A 16,023-nucleotide genomic window follows, 5' to 3' on the forward strand; every position below is an offset into this window, starting at 1 on the left:
CATATGCAGTTTAAAAATAAACTTATCCCAATGAATGAGGGACCATGCCAGAGCTAAGAACATTCCCAATATGATATAGAAGTGTATAAGTAAAACTGTAAAGAAACATTGTCACAGCCAGTGAAACCACAAAATATCACATATTTTCTAGTCCCTAAAAAGGCAAAACAAGTTATAGTATAAAACTGGACTTTAGAACTTGAGAATCAGGCTTTGGCAGGGAATAGACAGATGGGTCTAATAGGTCTTTTCCATCATTTATTTCTATGAATCGTGATTCATTTTTATTTCATCTTGCTCACAAAAATGAAAGGTATTTTAGTTGTAGGCTTCCCTCTTCCTTTATCGTATGAAGTTACTTACAGCAATATTTTATTTTTGGCATATGTCAGACAAATAGAGCTTTATCAGGGGAGCATAAGCTTAGAAATTATCTGAAAAGAATGTACAATTGAAAGTTACACAGCATTGATTGGTTGCTAATGCATTGTGTGTTCGATGGCAACTGTTCATATCTGCTTGTGAATTTTAAATTAGCCAGCCTTCACTTTCAGCACAAATTATTTTTGCTGAAGTTTACATCTATAGAGTTATTTTTTAAACAATTCCTTATTTTAATGCATGGCCCTGTTTTTTAATGTGCATGGAATTCATTTTGTAATGAGACCATTGTGTACTAAATACTTACTTTATCTACAGCTGAGATGCTGTTTCTTCCCTATTCTACTTTACTGGTGCTTTTTAATGCTGATTGTACAGTAATGAAATACGAAGAAATCATTTTAGCTAAAATGTATTTTATTTTGTATGATGTAGAACTGTCTCTTAGAGGTTTATGCACTAAACATTTGCAACGCTCACAATTGGCTACAATAAATCTTTAAATGGCTAACATTCTAAGCTACAGTTTTAATGAGAAAAATTGCTGAGCCAACAGGATTGAAGAGGAAGTCATCTTTACATACTATGCTATCATTCTAATATGACCTTACAGAACCTGAAGCTTTGCATGTGACTAAACATGTACATGTTAAATAGAAGTCAAATTTTTGACTCCCAAATTAACTTAACTTTACATTTAGCTTTCTGTGTTCAGTGTGAACACATGGTTTCTTGAAGTTCTTCTATTGTAAATACTTTGTACGATGGGGCTAATAAAAGCAAAACAAACAAAAACAAAGTCGGTATTGAATTGTGTTGGGCAGTCCCAACAAACCAATATGTGACTGTACACTTAATCTGAACATGTGCAGACATGGATAAAGAACGCTTTTTTTCAAAAGTTTGTAACAGCACATCTTTCCTCTGGGGAAAAAAAAATACTTCCTTACATCTTTCCTCATGAATTCCTTTCCCTCTACTCCATCCAATCAGGATCTCTTCATAGGTTCACATAGGTAAAACGGTGCTCTTAAACCCTTCCAATTCTCCCTGCCACATCCTTTCTCATTCACTGGACAGCCTCACCATTCTGCCTGTCACTCAGGCCTGTAACCATGGCATCATAGTCCACTCAGGACCTCTCACTAGGTCCGCACATCCAGGCTCCGTCTAAACTGTGCAGATTCTTTCTGCATAATATCTCCAAGATATGGCCTTTGGTATCTATATGCACAGCTAAAACTCTCATCCAGACCCTGATCATCACACATCTCAATCACTGCATCATCCTTTTCTCTGGCCTTGACAAATGCAAACTTGTCTTGCTCATATCCATTCAATATGCTACTGCAAAGATGGTTTTCCTAGCCAGCTTCTTTGACCACCCTTCTCTTTACATTTCTCCACTGGCTCCCCTTTTTCTGCTGCTTAAAAGTGAAGACAAGTAGCTTATGTTTGCTGGCCTTTCATGGCCTGTCTCCATCCTACCTAACATTTCTCATTCGCTTTTGAAATGTCAATTCTCACTGCTGATCAGCCCATGAGCCAGCCTCCATCACCCACTTGTTAAATTTTCAAACAAGCACCTTCTTGCTTTCTCCCATGTAGCCCTTCACAAGTGGGAGGAGTTGCCTGTAAACATCTGCAAAATGAACTCATTACCCTCCTTCAAATTCCTCCTCAAAACTCTTGTTTTCCATGATGCCTACAATAGTTAGGCTACTAATGTGCTAAGGCCACAGCCTATCATGCTGATGAGTGCTGTCTCACTGATTGCTTGTACTTTTCTATTATTTTGTCAGTATCCATCTGTTGTACGGCACCTAGCACAATGGGGTCCTGATCCAAATCTGGATTTGTAAGAACTAAGGTATACTACTACGACTAATAACAAATCCTATAGGTAGATTTGCATGGAGTCTCTTTAACTTCAGTGGGGTTCCGCATGGGTAGCTGGAGTGTGCCAGATGATCTTCGCTGGGTTCAGAAGGACTTTGTTGACAGGCAAAGCTATGCAGGCAGATGAGGGTGAATGGAGGATATCAAGCATATGATTAGGCTCTTTAGCCTCCTTGAGAGGGATCCACAAGGAGACTGCAGTTCTCTTGACTAGATCCTGGAAGTGCTTAACTTCATCTGCCAAAAATGGAGGCGGAGGCAGGACAGCTTCATCCGAAGACAAAGACAAGATGTTGGCCGTGAGTGAGACTTCTTCATCGGCTCTAGCTTCCTGCTCCTCGAAGGATTCCTCTTGAGGGTCAGGTCTCCTGGGTGGAGCAGGTGATGCAGGTTGCCCTTCTCTATGGTGCTCGACGCTATGGAAAATTGTTGGAGATAGGCTGCCCAAAGGTCCTCATATGGCAAAGGTCATGGTGGACAATATATTGTGCATGCATACGTCAATTGTCAGGGAGGAGCCAGATCCTGCTCTCTCTGCACTGAGCCTGTCAAGCTTTGGAACTTCTTCCAAGGACATGAGTGGGAAATAGACCCCAGCATATTACACTACGTATTCAGTCAATGCAGGACAGCTCAGATAGACTTGTTCGCCACAGAGTTAAGCAAAAAATGTATCCTCTTCTGCTTCTGGGGTGGTCTGTCTCACCAATGGATGTATACAACAAAACATTAAAAAAATTAATTTAACTGAGAGCTGGATCACATTCACTGTAGCCATTATAATAGCAATGATACTGTTTGGGCTAACCACCACTTAAAAGTGATTTAAGCTACACTATGCAACAATAGTTACTCCTACTTATATTACTTTAAGAGTTGCAAAGCAACATATCAGGAAAATACAGAGAAACAAACATTATATGATTCATTTTTCTTTTTTAAATAACCTACAGAAATTGGAACACAACTGTGTGACTTGGATTATTGCTGCAGGCACCCAGTACTTTCAAAAAATTAGGAAAAAAACAACAACTGATTGAGTTGCAATCAAAGATTTTGAGTGCAATGTGCAGATCAAATCTAATATCTGTATATTTAATACAGTGTGTAAAAAGATGAAAAATGTATTAGCAAAAAAGTAAGGTGGTCCTGCTATAAATCCAATTAAATTAAATCAACTCAGTATTTGAGCAAAACAAGCTGAGAGGAGTGCATAATTAATTGCTTCCTTGCTGGGCTAAAGTTTTCCCATAACACTGCCTTACAGACTAGTCCCAATTTACACAGCAAATACCCAATGGAAATAAAGAAATGTAAACCTCAAGGCAAATGCGTTCAAACTAGGGCTGTCAAGCGATTAAAAAAATTAATCACGATTAATCACATGATTAAAAAAGTTAATTGCGATTAATCGCACAATTAAACAATAATAGAATACCATTTATTTAAATATTTTTGGATGTTTTCTACATTTTCAAATATATTGATTTTAATTACAACACGGAATGCAAAGTGTACTGTATTTATTTTTGATTACAAATATTTGCACTGTAAAAAACAAAAGAAATAGTATTTTTCAATTCACCTACTACGAGTACTGTAGTGCAATCTCTCAATTGCATGTTTTATACAAAATAAAATATTGCAAGTACTCGAGAATAAACAGTAACATCCAACATTCTCTCTTAGCCATATCCATTCTCTTTGGAGTTAATCACTGAGTGCTTGATGATATTTACAGCACTAATTTTTGTCAGAAGTTGTCTCTCTGAATCAGCATTCCACAAAATGTTTTATTCTTATGCAATATTTGCAGCTTCATTGAGTTTAAATCCGATGCTTGCAAATTAAGTTCAACAAAACTTTACACAAATTCTACTTCTTTTCTTACTTTTTATAACCTCTGTCTCACAGCTGAAAAAATCTTGTTTTCAAAGATCAAAAATTACTGAATGCATGTAGAATCCTCACCTTAACTCTCAGTTCTTCTAAATACACAATCATGGTTTTAATAGATTGGTTCCTAGTGCGTTTTCTGTAACATCTCTCAGTACAAATGTTCTCATCTTTCTCTGTTAAATTCAAAACTGCCTACAATCATTCTCTCAATAGCCCCCAAAAGATTTGTCTTTCAGTATCCAATGGAGTGCCAAAAATCCTTACATTCCTAGTGAAGCCTGGATTTTTAAAAATATTTTTCTAGTTCTGTCATGTAACTTAGTGTTTTTAACTGTTTGGGGTTTTTTAGAATTTGACAGCATCCACAGAAAAGCAGTTGGGACAGTGAGCTACTGGCTGAGCCTGTTGCTCTGTATGTGTGAGCTATCCCTGTTGCCAACTGTGCTGGAGACCCTACCACATAAGTAGAGAAAAAAGTTGAATTTCATCATCATTGCTCTTCTCTTCTGCCCTGCAATCAGACTAGGCTGATAACCCCACACACCCTCCCCAAAGGAGCATGCATTTGAGATTACTCAAGTGTTTCAGAATACTGCTCCAGATGCTTACATTTAGTTTACCACAACTTTGGTACTCTTGGTATTATTTTCAATACTTTTAATTAGTTTTTAGTGACTGTTCCCTTTTTTTTTAGGATGTGTTCACCAGGGTGTCTCAACACTTTCAAACTCAGCACCAATATCTAAAGATTGAAGACTTCCCCCCCAAAAAATAAAGGAACAACAAAAAAAATTCTGTATTGTCTTGATTTTAGTGTTATTTTTAATTTGGTTTACAAAACAACATGTAGATAACTATCAGAATGATTTTTTTCTTGTCTGTGGTTTGCATGTAAAGTTCTCAGTTCCTAAATTTAATTTGCTACAAAAGTAGCAAGGTCATCTATTCCTGCATTTATGAACATTTATTTTTTTAACTAACTAGACTAAACAACTTATTTCCTTTTTTCTTTCAGCCATTCCTATGTTGGCCCAGATTACAGCATACAAAAAAATATTGGGAAAATTTCATTAGAACACATTGATGCTGTAAGTACTTTGTGCTCATCATTTGGTTGCTATAAGCTCATTGTTGCCTTTCACATGTATTTTTAAAAACAATTAACAGTTCATCCCACCACCTCGTAGGGTATGACTGGCCTTTCTTAAAAAATTCTTTATTCTCCCTATCCGTAAAAGCTGTGACTAAACTGTCTGCTTTGTTTCTTTAGTAGTAGTTCTCAAACTGTATTTTGAGGACCAGTTCAACAAAATTGTGTCACATAAAAGCTAAAATGCAGCAAAGTTAACCTGAAGTGCAACCTGTGAGAAATTAGAGTGGGACTATTTGTGAGTTGGTGTTAATTTTTTAATTTTACCTCCCGTTGTTTTTCTTATTCATTTTATAGTCTCTTTTGTCTGCATAATTGGTCAGTTTTCCTGTTTTGGGTTTTTTCCCCCCAAATAACAAATAAAATATTTTTTAAAATATGGATCTATGAAAGTTTATTGTAAAACCTCAATAATTGGCAGAGGGTATCAGGAACAAGTGGGGGCAAGTGGCAGGAAATTTGGAATTTTGCCTAAATGCTACATCAGAAGAATGAATCTTAGGTAGAGAGTTTCAGCATTAGAATTAAATGCACCTCCAAAACCAAGATTATTGACATCCCCCCTTTTCATCCAACCGGTTTGAAACACCTGAGTATGAAGACTGCAATATATCACCTTTTTCAGATTGGGTAATTGATCTCCCACAGAACAAGAAGACTTAGGCTTCTACTCCATTCTCTTCTCAGTGCCCTAGAATTTCAAAGACAAAGGAAAGCTCTATCAGAGGTCCTTGAACAGATTCCTCCAGAAGCCACGGTTCAGGATGGAAACCCTAAATTCCACCATAGCAGCAATTCCAAAGGAAACTTTTTCTGTCATTAATTTATCTGTAGAACACTTATCTACACATTGTTCTATGAAGATACCAGATTCACATACAAAATATGATGTTACCGGTATGCTGCTTTTACTTTTTGGACTACCTGTCTCTCTAAGGATGTTAACTAAAGTGCTAGTAAAAGTATTTTCCTCTGGTAGAAAAGGGTTCACACAAAACAACCTGCTCATCAGAGCACTGCTCCTGGAAATGGCCCACAAAACAGCCATCACTTAGCCCAGATTCCGTTCTGGAATAACGTGGATTGGACAACTCCACTAAGACCTAAGTGATGTTATGCAGCTGATATTACTTCTGGGAGTTATAGATATCAGTCTTCACAGAAATTTTGTTCCTATCAGAGGGCAGGATTCAGAAGCTGGTGGCCAAAGGGCACAATGTCATCCATTCTTCAGTGAATCTATCTTGGCTTTGATGTCTTGAAGCGGAATGAAGGTCTCTTCACCAACATACTGTTGTCAGTGAGATTCCATATGTCTTCTCCAGAAGTTTCTTATTATTCCTGTTCTCCTTTGTCCCATTGCCAAGAGGTACTCATAAGGCCAAGTTAGAATCACGGAGGGTTTGTGGAGAAAATCTGTGCCAGCTTAAAGAGCCAGCACGTCCTTCAGCCCGCGCTGCTTCCCGCAGTCCCCATTGGCCTGGAATGGCGAACTGCGGCCAGTGGGAGCTGTGATTGGCCGAACTTGCGGAGGCTGCAGGTAAACAAACTGTCCTGGCCCGCCAGCGGATTTCCCTGATGGGCCGCGTGCCAAAGGTTGCTGATCCCTGCACTAGATTCTCATTCTGGCTATGCGCATCTAATTTTCTTTATTCCTCAGTGAAAAGGAAGAAAAACAAATGTGTTTTCTCAAACACTGCATGCAGAGAGGAAATAAACATCATAGCAGCTGGTGAAGAGAACAAAGGATAATCCAGGAGAATGGAGTCTACAGCCCAAGGTCTTTGAATGGAGAGTTGGGTCCTGAGTTGCACACCTGTCAATGGACCTTTTTGCATCCAGAACCCTGCAGAGAAACCAAAGTCTTATTCCAGAGTAATAATTCCCCTGGCCAAAAATATGATTGTCATTGTTTTTTACTGCTCACGATTCGTTCCTGAATGGACAGAGCAATGCACACACACAAGAGAGACAAGTATTCCCACGTTGCCTAAGGAGGTCCTGGTTCTCGTATCTAAGGGTTGGTCCACACTACAGCTGGAAGTCGACCTAAGTTACGCTACTTCAGTCGATGTAACTTAGATCGGCTTACAGCAGGGTCTACACCATGCTGTGTCAATGGGAAACGCTCTCCCACCAACTTACCTTACTCTTCTCGGTGAGCTGAAGTACTGAAGTCGACGGAAGAGTGCTCTGCCATCGACTTAGCGGGTCTTCACCAGACCCACTAAATCTACACCTCTGCATCGATCACAGCAGTGCCGATCTAGCCGTAAGTATAGACATGGCCTAATTCAGGCAGCAACCACTCAGCTATGTATTCTCTACACAAGGATCTGCTCCTGAGGACAAAACTGCACCCAACCGCAGAAGAAGTTAAACAAATTACATGATATCTGAGCGGTATCAATTGAAATAAGATAATCAGATGTGTTTATAATACACTTTCTTTTAGCTTTGAGAAAGTATTCTACAAATGGGGCATCTTCAAGGGGCTAATCTATGTTTGTAGGACATAGTGTAAGTAGTAGGGATGGATCCAGTCAATGCAAAGGCAAAGCAATTTTTTTCCAGAGTTCCTACAGAAAAGTGTTAAAATGGGCCTAAAACTTACCACTGTAAAATTCAAGTGGTAGTCTTTTCTCACTAGAGACAGCAAGCTGATGCAGGATTGTCCTCTTATCTAGATGCAAGAAAATTTCTTACAGCTGCTGTACTTCTCAAATCCACATGAATGAGGAAAACTCCCTCCTGGGAAATAGATTTTGTATTAAATGCCTTCCCTAAGTGTTTCTTTGATCCCTTGTCACAAGTGCCCATAGATTTTCTGTCTTGCAGCAGTACTGCAACCCTCATGAAGGGAAAATTGTGCTAAGCGTTAACACAACCTTTATTCCCAAGATAAAACCTTGTTAGAAGAAATTATTTTGTTTCCACCTTTTTTGTCCACCTGCAAAAACCTCCAACTCTGGCATACTCTTGATGTAAGAAGTACTATACAAATCAACACTGAATACAGTATCCAGTTCAGGAAAGCTCTAGCTCTGTTGGACTAAAACCCCCATCATAAATTAAAAATAAAAAAACCCACCCTACATCTACTGCTAAGGCTTCAGTTACTAAAGTAGTTTCAGAAGCTTTCAGAGAGACAGTTTTTTCCCCCTTGAACTGTTGTGCTCTTTCATTCAGAGCCATGAAAGTTTCATGACCTGAAGGATTATACCAACATACAAAGAGAGATGTAGGGTAGCCACCTGGTCATGTTTTTGCATACCTTTATTATGTTTTACAAGTTAAATGTGCAGATCATCTCAGTCTTTGTCATGGGAGGAAAGGATTTACATTCTATGCTCACCCAGTAACTGATATATTTATTTTAAAAGATCTTTCTTCTCCCTCGGTCTCTCTGACCCCTCTTCCTGGTGACACACTGCTATTGAACAACCCATTGTAATGGATTTGTGGGCAGGGGGAGGGATAGCTCAGTGGTTTCAGCATTGGCCTGCTAAACCTAGGGTTGTGAGCTCAATCCTTGAGGGGGCCATTTAGGGATCTGGGGCAAAAAACCCCAAACAAAACTGTCAGGGACAGTACTTGGTCCTGCTAGTGAAGGCAGGGGACTGGACTCAATGACCTTTCAAGGTCCCTTCCAGTTCTATGATATAGGTATATCTCCATATATTATTATTATTATTTTTTCCCTGCAAAGGAGAATAAGAACATTTTTTATCTTACCTGAAAATTTCCTTTCTTCTAGCAGGAAAGTCCCTAGATCCAACCCACCTGTCACACGGTTATATTTCTGGGGAATGCTAGACAATGTTGGCACAAGAATAAATGGGTATAAACTACCCATGAATAAATTCAATCTGAAAATTAGAAGAAGGGTTCTAACCATCAGAGGATTGAGGTTCTAAAAGAGCCTCCCAATAGAAATTGTGGGGGCAAATTTAATTAGTTTTAAGAGAAAGCTGGACAAATTTATGAGTGGGATTGTATGGTGGGTTTTTGATGGTGGGAGCCAGAAGGCTGCCTTCTGGTTTATGTCTGATGTTCTTGCAATCTCATGCTTCAGGGCTTCAGCTGGCCACCTGCAATGATCATGGAGGGATTCTGTGTGTAGTTTTTTGTCATCTTCCTTTGAAGAATCAGAGATGGCCACATTGGGAGATGTGATACTGGGCAGGGAGGGCCAGTGCTTTAGGTGGTACTGAGCATTCTCTCTCGCTCAGGTGCTTTGCTGGCTTATTGTTGCTCACATGCTCAGGGTCTAACTGATTCCTATGTGTGGTGTCGGGAAGGAATTTTACCCCAGGTCAGATTGGCAGTGATCATGTGGGTTTTTTTGTCTTCTTCTGTAGCATGGGATGCATGTCGCTTGCTGGAAATATGTGGGTATATTGCATGTAATCAATTCTCTACCATTGCAGGGTCCTCGTGTATTGGAGCACCTGTTATCTGTCTGTGGCACATAGTAGTTTAGTTTCCTGTGGGCTTGTAATACTTTGATCTAATTTCAGTTGGGTTTAGTGTGCTGGTGCTGAGTGATGGTAGCTTGTGTTAATAGGAGGTCAGACTAGATGACCTGGTGCTCTCTTCTGGCCTTAGATTCTGTGACTCTTTGATGCTTAAACTGTCATACACTCCTTCATTTGCTTTGGGGTACAATCCTCCAAGGAGCTACAAGCAGGCGTAAGACCCATTGTAATGATTCTGCAGGGTTTTTTTTCTGTAAGAAAGAAAATTATCAAATACACTTTTGTTACCTAGTAGCTTTCCACTTGTGTTACTCTATTTTTGTTTTTGTCCTTGGAAGACTTATTGGATTTAAAGGGTCAAGGACATATTTGAATAATCTGCAATCCAGTGCATTTTATTTCCCACAGCCATCGGCCTTTCCAAGTGGAGTTAATTAGTAATCCCAATAAACATATATCCTACCACTTAAATGGCCAGTCTGTCTTACATACATATTTTCTTATTCTTGCAGCTTTCTGTTAAATCATTTCCTCTTTGCATGAGACAGTTGCACAAAGCCCTGCGTGATAACCACCATCTCCGTCACGGAGGCCGTATGCAATATGGACTGTTCTTAAAGGGCATTGGCTTAACACTGGAACAAGCTTTGCAATTCTGGAAGTCTGAATTTATTAAAGGAAAAGTGGATGCAGACAAGGTAAGTTTTAAAAACAAGGCTAAAGATCAAAATGCAGGGATTTCTTAATAATATACTCTGTGCTTCATACCACACTTCATTATTAACTGGAAACTATTATACTAAACATTAGTGTAAAAACTAGGATAATGCACCTTTCTAAGTCCTTTTCTCTTTTTGGGTACAATTTTGCTTTTTAACAGAATGTCGTTATCTTTGTTTGTCTCAACCATTGCAATGAGGCATGGGAAAAGAGAGGCAATTCCACGGAAAGCCATGTTCTAAACCAAATAGAGCTTTATTGGTTAGAACTGGCATGTTGTATTGCACCACTAAGCAGCTGGAAAGCCAGTGCAGTTCAGGAAATGAAATGGCAGGAAAGTTGCCATATTTTGTACTAGCTGAAACTTTGTAATAGTCATTATTATTATTTGTATTCTCATAATGCCTAAGAGTCTTAGTCATAGACCAAGACCCCATTGTGCTAGATGTCATACAAAAAGATACAGAGGGTCCTGTGGCACCTTTAAGACTAACAGAAGTATTGGGAGCATAAGCTTTCGTGGGTAAGAACCTCACTTCTTCAGATGCAAGTAATGGAAATCTCCAGAGGCAGGTATAAATCAGTATGGAGATAACGAGGTTAGTTCAATCAGGGAGGGTGAGGTGCTCTGCTAGCAGTTGAGGTGTGAACACCAAGGGAGGAGAAACTGCTTCTGTAGTTGGATAGCCATTCACAGTCTTTGTTTAATCCTGATCTGATGGTGTCAAATTTGCAAATGAACTGGAGCTCAGCAGTTTCTCTTTGGAGTCTGGTCCTGAAGTTTTTTTGCTGTAAGATGGCTACTTTTACATCTGCTATTGTGTGGCCAGGGAGGTTGAAGTGTTCTCCTACAGGTTTTTGTATATTGCCATTCCTGATATCTGACTTGTGTCCATTTATCCTCTTGCGTAGTGACTGTCCAGTTTGGCCAATGTACATAGCAGAGGGGCATTGCTGGCATATGATGGCATATATAACATTGGTGGACATGCAGGTGAATGAGCCGGTGATGTTGTAGCTGATCTGGTTAGGTCCTGTGATGGTGTTGCTGGTGTAGATATGTGGGCAGAGTTGGCATCGAGGTTTGTTGCATGGGTTGGTTCCTGAGTTAGAGTTGTTATGGTGCGGTGCGTGGTTGCTGGTGAGAATATGCTTAAGGTTGGCGGGTTGTCTGTGGGCGAGGACTGGCCTGCCTCCCAAGGTCTGTGAAAGTGAGGGATCATTGTCCAGGATGGGTTGTAGAGCACTGATGATGCGTTGGAGAGGTTTAAGCTGAGGACTGTAGGTGATGGCCAGTGGAGTTCTGTTGGTTTCTTTTTGGGGCCTGTCTTGTAGCAGGAGGCTTCTGGGTACACGTCTGGCTCTGTTGATTTGTTTCTTTATTTCCTTGTGTGGGCATCGTAGTTTTGAGAATGCTTGGTGAAGATCTTGTAGGTGTTGGTCTCTGTCTGAGGGGTTGGAGCAGATGCGATTGTACCTCAGTGCTTGGCTGTAGACGATGGATCGTGTGGTGTGTCTGGGGTGGAAGCTGGAGGCATGAAGGTAGGTGTAGCGGTCGGTGGGTTTTCGGTATAGGGTGGTGTTAACGTGGCCATCGCTTATTTGTACGGTGGTGTCTAGGAAGTGGACCTCCTGTGTAGATTGGTCCAGGCTGAGGTTGATGGTGGGGTGGAAGCTGTTGAAATCATGGTGGAATTCTTCCAGGGTCTCCTTCCCATGGGTCCAGATGATGAAGATGTCATCAATGTAGCGTAGGTAGAGAAGGGGTGTGAGTGGACGAGAGCTGAGGAAGCGTTGTTCCAGGTCAGCCATAAAAATGTTGGTATATTGTGGGGCCATGCGGGTGCCCATAGCGGTGCCACTGGTCTGGAGGTATATATTGTCACCAAATTTGAAATAATTGTGCGTGAGGATAAAGTCACAGAGCTCAGCAATAAGTTGTGCTGTGTCATCATCAGGGATACTGTTCCTGACAGCTTGTATTCCATCTGTGTGTGGGATGTTTGTGTAGAGAGCCTCTACATCCATGGTGGCTAGGATGGTGTCACTGCCCCCAAGAGCTTACAATCTAAGTATAAGATAAGAAGCAACACATGCATATAGACAGATGGGGGAAGAAAAGGAAACAATGAGACAGTTTTGGTCAGAATGATAGGCAGAGGAACCAAGGGCCTAGCTGCTGTTAAGTGTTTTCTAGGTGTCATAGGAAAGAGAGGTTTAAGTAGGATAACATGCTAGTTTTGTGGATATTTACAGAAAGCTGCCCCACGAGGGGCAGCATGGGAGAAAGCATGAAGGAATGCTTGTTTGAAAACTTAGTAAGTGGGTGATGGAGGCTGGCATCATGGGGCTATCATTGGGAGTTGACATTCTGATAGTGAATAAGAAATAAGTAGGATGGGGTAGAGCCTTATAAGTGACGACAGATAACGTAAATATCATGCAATAGAGAAGGGGGAGCCAGTGGAACACAAGAACATAAGAATGGCCATTGTGGGTCTGGCCATGGTCCATCTAGCCCAGTATCCTGTCTTCTGACAGTGGTCAATGCTAGGTACTTCAGAGGGATTGAACAGAACAGGCAATCAAGTGATCCATCCCCTATCATCCACTCCCAGCTTCTGGCAATCACAGGCCAGGGACACCCAGAGCATGGAGTTGCATCCCTGATGATCTTAGCTAATAGCCCTTGATGGACCTATCCTTCATGAACTTATCTAATTCTTTTTTGAACCCCATTATAGTTTTGGCCTTCAGACCATCCCCTGGCAACAAGTTCCACAGGTTGACTATACATTGTGTGAAGAAGTATTTCCTTTTGTTTGTTTTAAATATGCTGTCTATTAATGTTATTGGTTCTTGTGTAATGTGAAGGATTAAATACCACTTCCTTTTCCACTCACTCCACAGAATTCACGATGTTATAGTCTATCATATCCCCTCTATATCGTCTCTTTTCCAAGTTGAAAAGATCCAGTCTTTTTAATCTCTCTTCAGACGGAAGGTGTTCCATTCCCCTAATTATTTTTTTTTGCTCTTCTGTGTACCTTTTCCATTTCTAATATATCTTTTTTGAAATGGAGTGACCAGAACTGCACACCGTATTCCAGATGTGGGCGTATCATGGATTTATATAGTGTCATTATGATATTTTCTGTCTTATTATCTATCCCTTTCTTAATGCCTCCTAAGAGTCTATTAGCTTTTTTGACTGCCGCTGTACTTTGAGTGAATATTTTCAGACAACTATCCACTGTGATTCCAAGATCTCTTTCTTGAGTGGTAACAATTAAGTTAGATCCCCATCATTTCGTATGTATAGTTAGGATTATGTTTTCCAATTTGCATTACTTTGCATTTATCAACATTCAATTTCATCTGCCATTTTGGTGCCCAGTCACTCCGTTTTGTGAGATCCCTTTGTAACTCTTCCAAGTCTGATTTGGACTTAACTATCTTGAGTAGTTTTGTTTCATCTGCAAATTTTGCCACCTCACTGTTTACTCCTTTTTCCAGATTATTTATTAATATGTTGAACAGTACTGGTTCCAGTACAGACCCAGGGGGACTCCACTATTTTCCTCTCTCCATTCTGAAAACTGACCATTTATTTCTACCCTTTGTTTCCTATCTCTTCTGTCTAGCAAATAACGGAGATACTCACTGGTAAAGTGTCTTTCATCCATCCCCCTGTAGTGCTACAGTTATTCTGTTAGCTCAAGTAATAGAGGACTGTGCTGTGGATCTAAAGATTGCAACTCTGCTGATGACCCATCTGGGAAATAATAACAGTATGAAATTTTTGATTTTTCAATGTCAATTTTTAAAAAACTTAGGAAATTACATCCTAAAACACCTAAGTTAAAAGAACACTAAGCTTGCAAAGTCAACTGCTCAAAAGTTAGGAAATGCCAGAATTGAGATTGCCTGTGCAATCTTAATTTGGTCCCTTAGTGGACATGTATTGTGATGCATGCATTTAATTAACCTATCACATGCTAGTTTTTCCCCACAGTATCCCTGCCATAATCAGTGCACAGGTTGGTCAGGGCCTAGGGACTAAATTTGGGTTTAATGAGGTTGTCTAGAAGACCCCTGCCTCATTTGTTGCAGAAGTTGGAAGGCGTGTGGTAAAAGAGGCAGGGAACTGCAAGAAGGATGGTTTTGTGGATAATGTTGAATGCAGCCCTGTCGAAATTGATTTTATCTCTGCCTGTGCCACACAGTTCCTGTATGATGCTGGGCAAGTCAGGTAAACCAAAATTTTCACAGGTGGGGCCACTGTTTTCACTGGTGTCCTCATTTTCCAGATACAAAACATGAGACACAAGGGGTCTGATTTGTAGAGGTGCTGAGCATTCACAGCTGCAACTGAAATTACTGGGAGTTGTGCTCTTCACCTATAAAGTTCTATGTAATGCTAAATACCTGAAAAATCAGGCCCTAGGCATCTCTAATTGGGCACCCACTTTTAACATGTTTGGCCTTAATCTCTGTGTCTCAGTTCTCTATGTGTAAAATTGGGATAATAATAGTATCTCTTCTCATAGGGCTGTGAAAAATAAATTCATTCATGTTTTAAAGATTCTATGATGACAGCACCATAGCGAAGTCCATGAGGAAATTAATAATTCTGTATTCAGAGCAGAGTTTGGATGGTGTGTGGTAAATAATGCATGGGGCCATACTTTGAATGACGGGGATAAAAAGAAATATTGAATAGCTACACATTCAGTGAGCACTGTCTGCCCTGTGCACTGAGTGAGGCAAGGGTCCTGTGGAAAAAAATAGTATGTGATCATGTTATTAAAGACTTTAGCATAATGCATATTCACCAGGAAGCCGAATTAAGGTTGCACAGATAACTTTAATTATGGCATTTCCTACCTTTTGAGTGGTTGATTTTGCAATCTAATGTTCTTTTAACATAGTGTTTATATATAAACCTTATTCTGAATAAAAATGCTCACTCAAATAGATTCTCGCACATTTTGTTCTTGTTATTTGATGTTTGAGTCTTGATGAATAACTTTGTCAGGTCCTTGTTTTTAAAAGAAAAGTGAGAATTAAATGTCTGCTCTGTTTATAAAATAGTTCAGGAAGTAGGATATCAAAGGGAAGTATAAAAGCAGCAAAGAGTCCTGTGGCACCTTATAGACTAACAGACATATAGGAGCATGAGCTTTCGTGGGTGAATACCCACTTCTTCGGATGCCACCCGTATTCACCCACGAAAGCTCATGCTCCTATACATCTGTTAGTCTATAAGGTGCACAGGACCCTTTGCTGCTTTTACAGATCCAGACTAACACGGCTACCCCTTTGATACAAAGGGAACTATGGATGCTGACCATGTAATGAAATAAGAGCAAAATATATAGAACAATTTTAAAATGAGGATTTTTGTTTTCAGTTAGACAACATACTTTATAGTGGGAAATAGTTATTACTATGCTTTCATTGTTTTCAGATGTAGCTATATGATCACTCTCTGAA

At 39.9% G+C, this 16,023-nt stretch overlaps 1 protein-coding gene across 1 annotated transcript in view; it reads left to right on the plus strand.

The window, feature by feature from the left end:
* The window catches only part of PRIM2 (DNA primase subunit 2), a 271,941-nt gene that overhangs the window by 184,648 nt on the left and 71,270 nt on the right, over window positions 1–16,023 (plus strand). Inside the window, exons 9-10 of the mRNA XM_065401622.1 lie at window positions 5,195–5,267; window positions 10,320–10,505. Of these exons, the coding sequence (XP_065257694.1) occupies window positions 5,195–5,267; window positions 10,320–10,505 (259 nt within the window). The remainder of the gene's footprint in view (window positions 1–5,194; window positions 5,268–10,319; window positions 10,506–16,023) is intronic.

Source organism: Emys orbicularis, chromosome 3, assembly GCF_028017835.1.
Source record: "Emys orbicularis isolate rEmyOrb1 chromosome 3, rEmyOrb1.hap1, whole genome shotgun sequence".
Classification (NCBI taxonomy): domain Eukaryota; kingdom Metazoa; phylum Chordata; order Testudines; family Emydidae; genus Emys; species Emys orbicularis.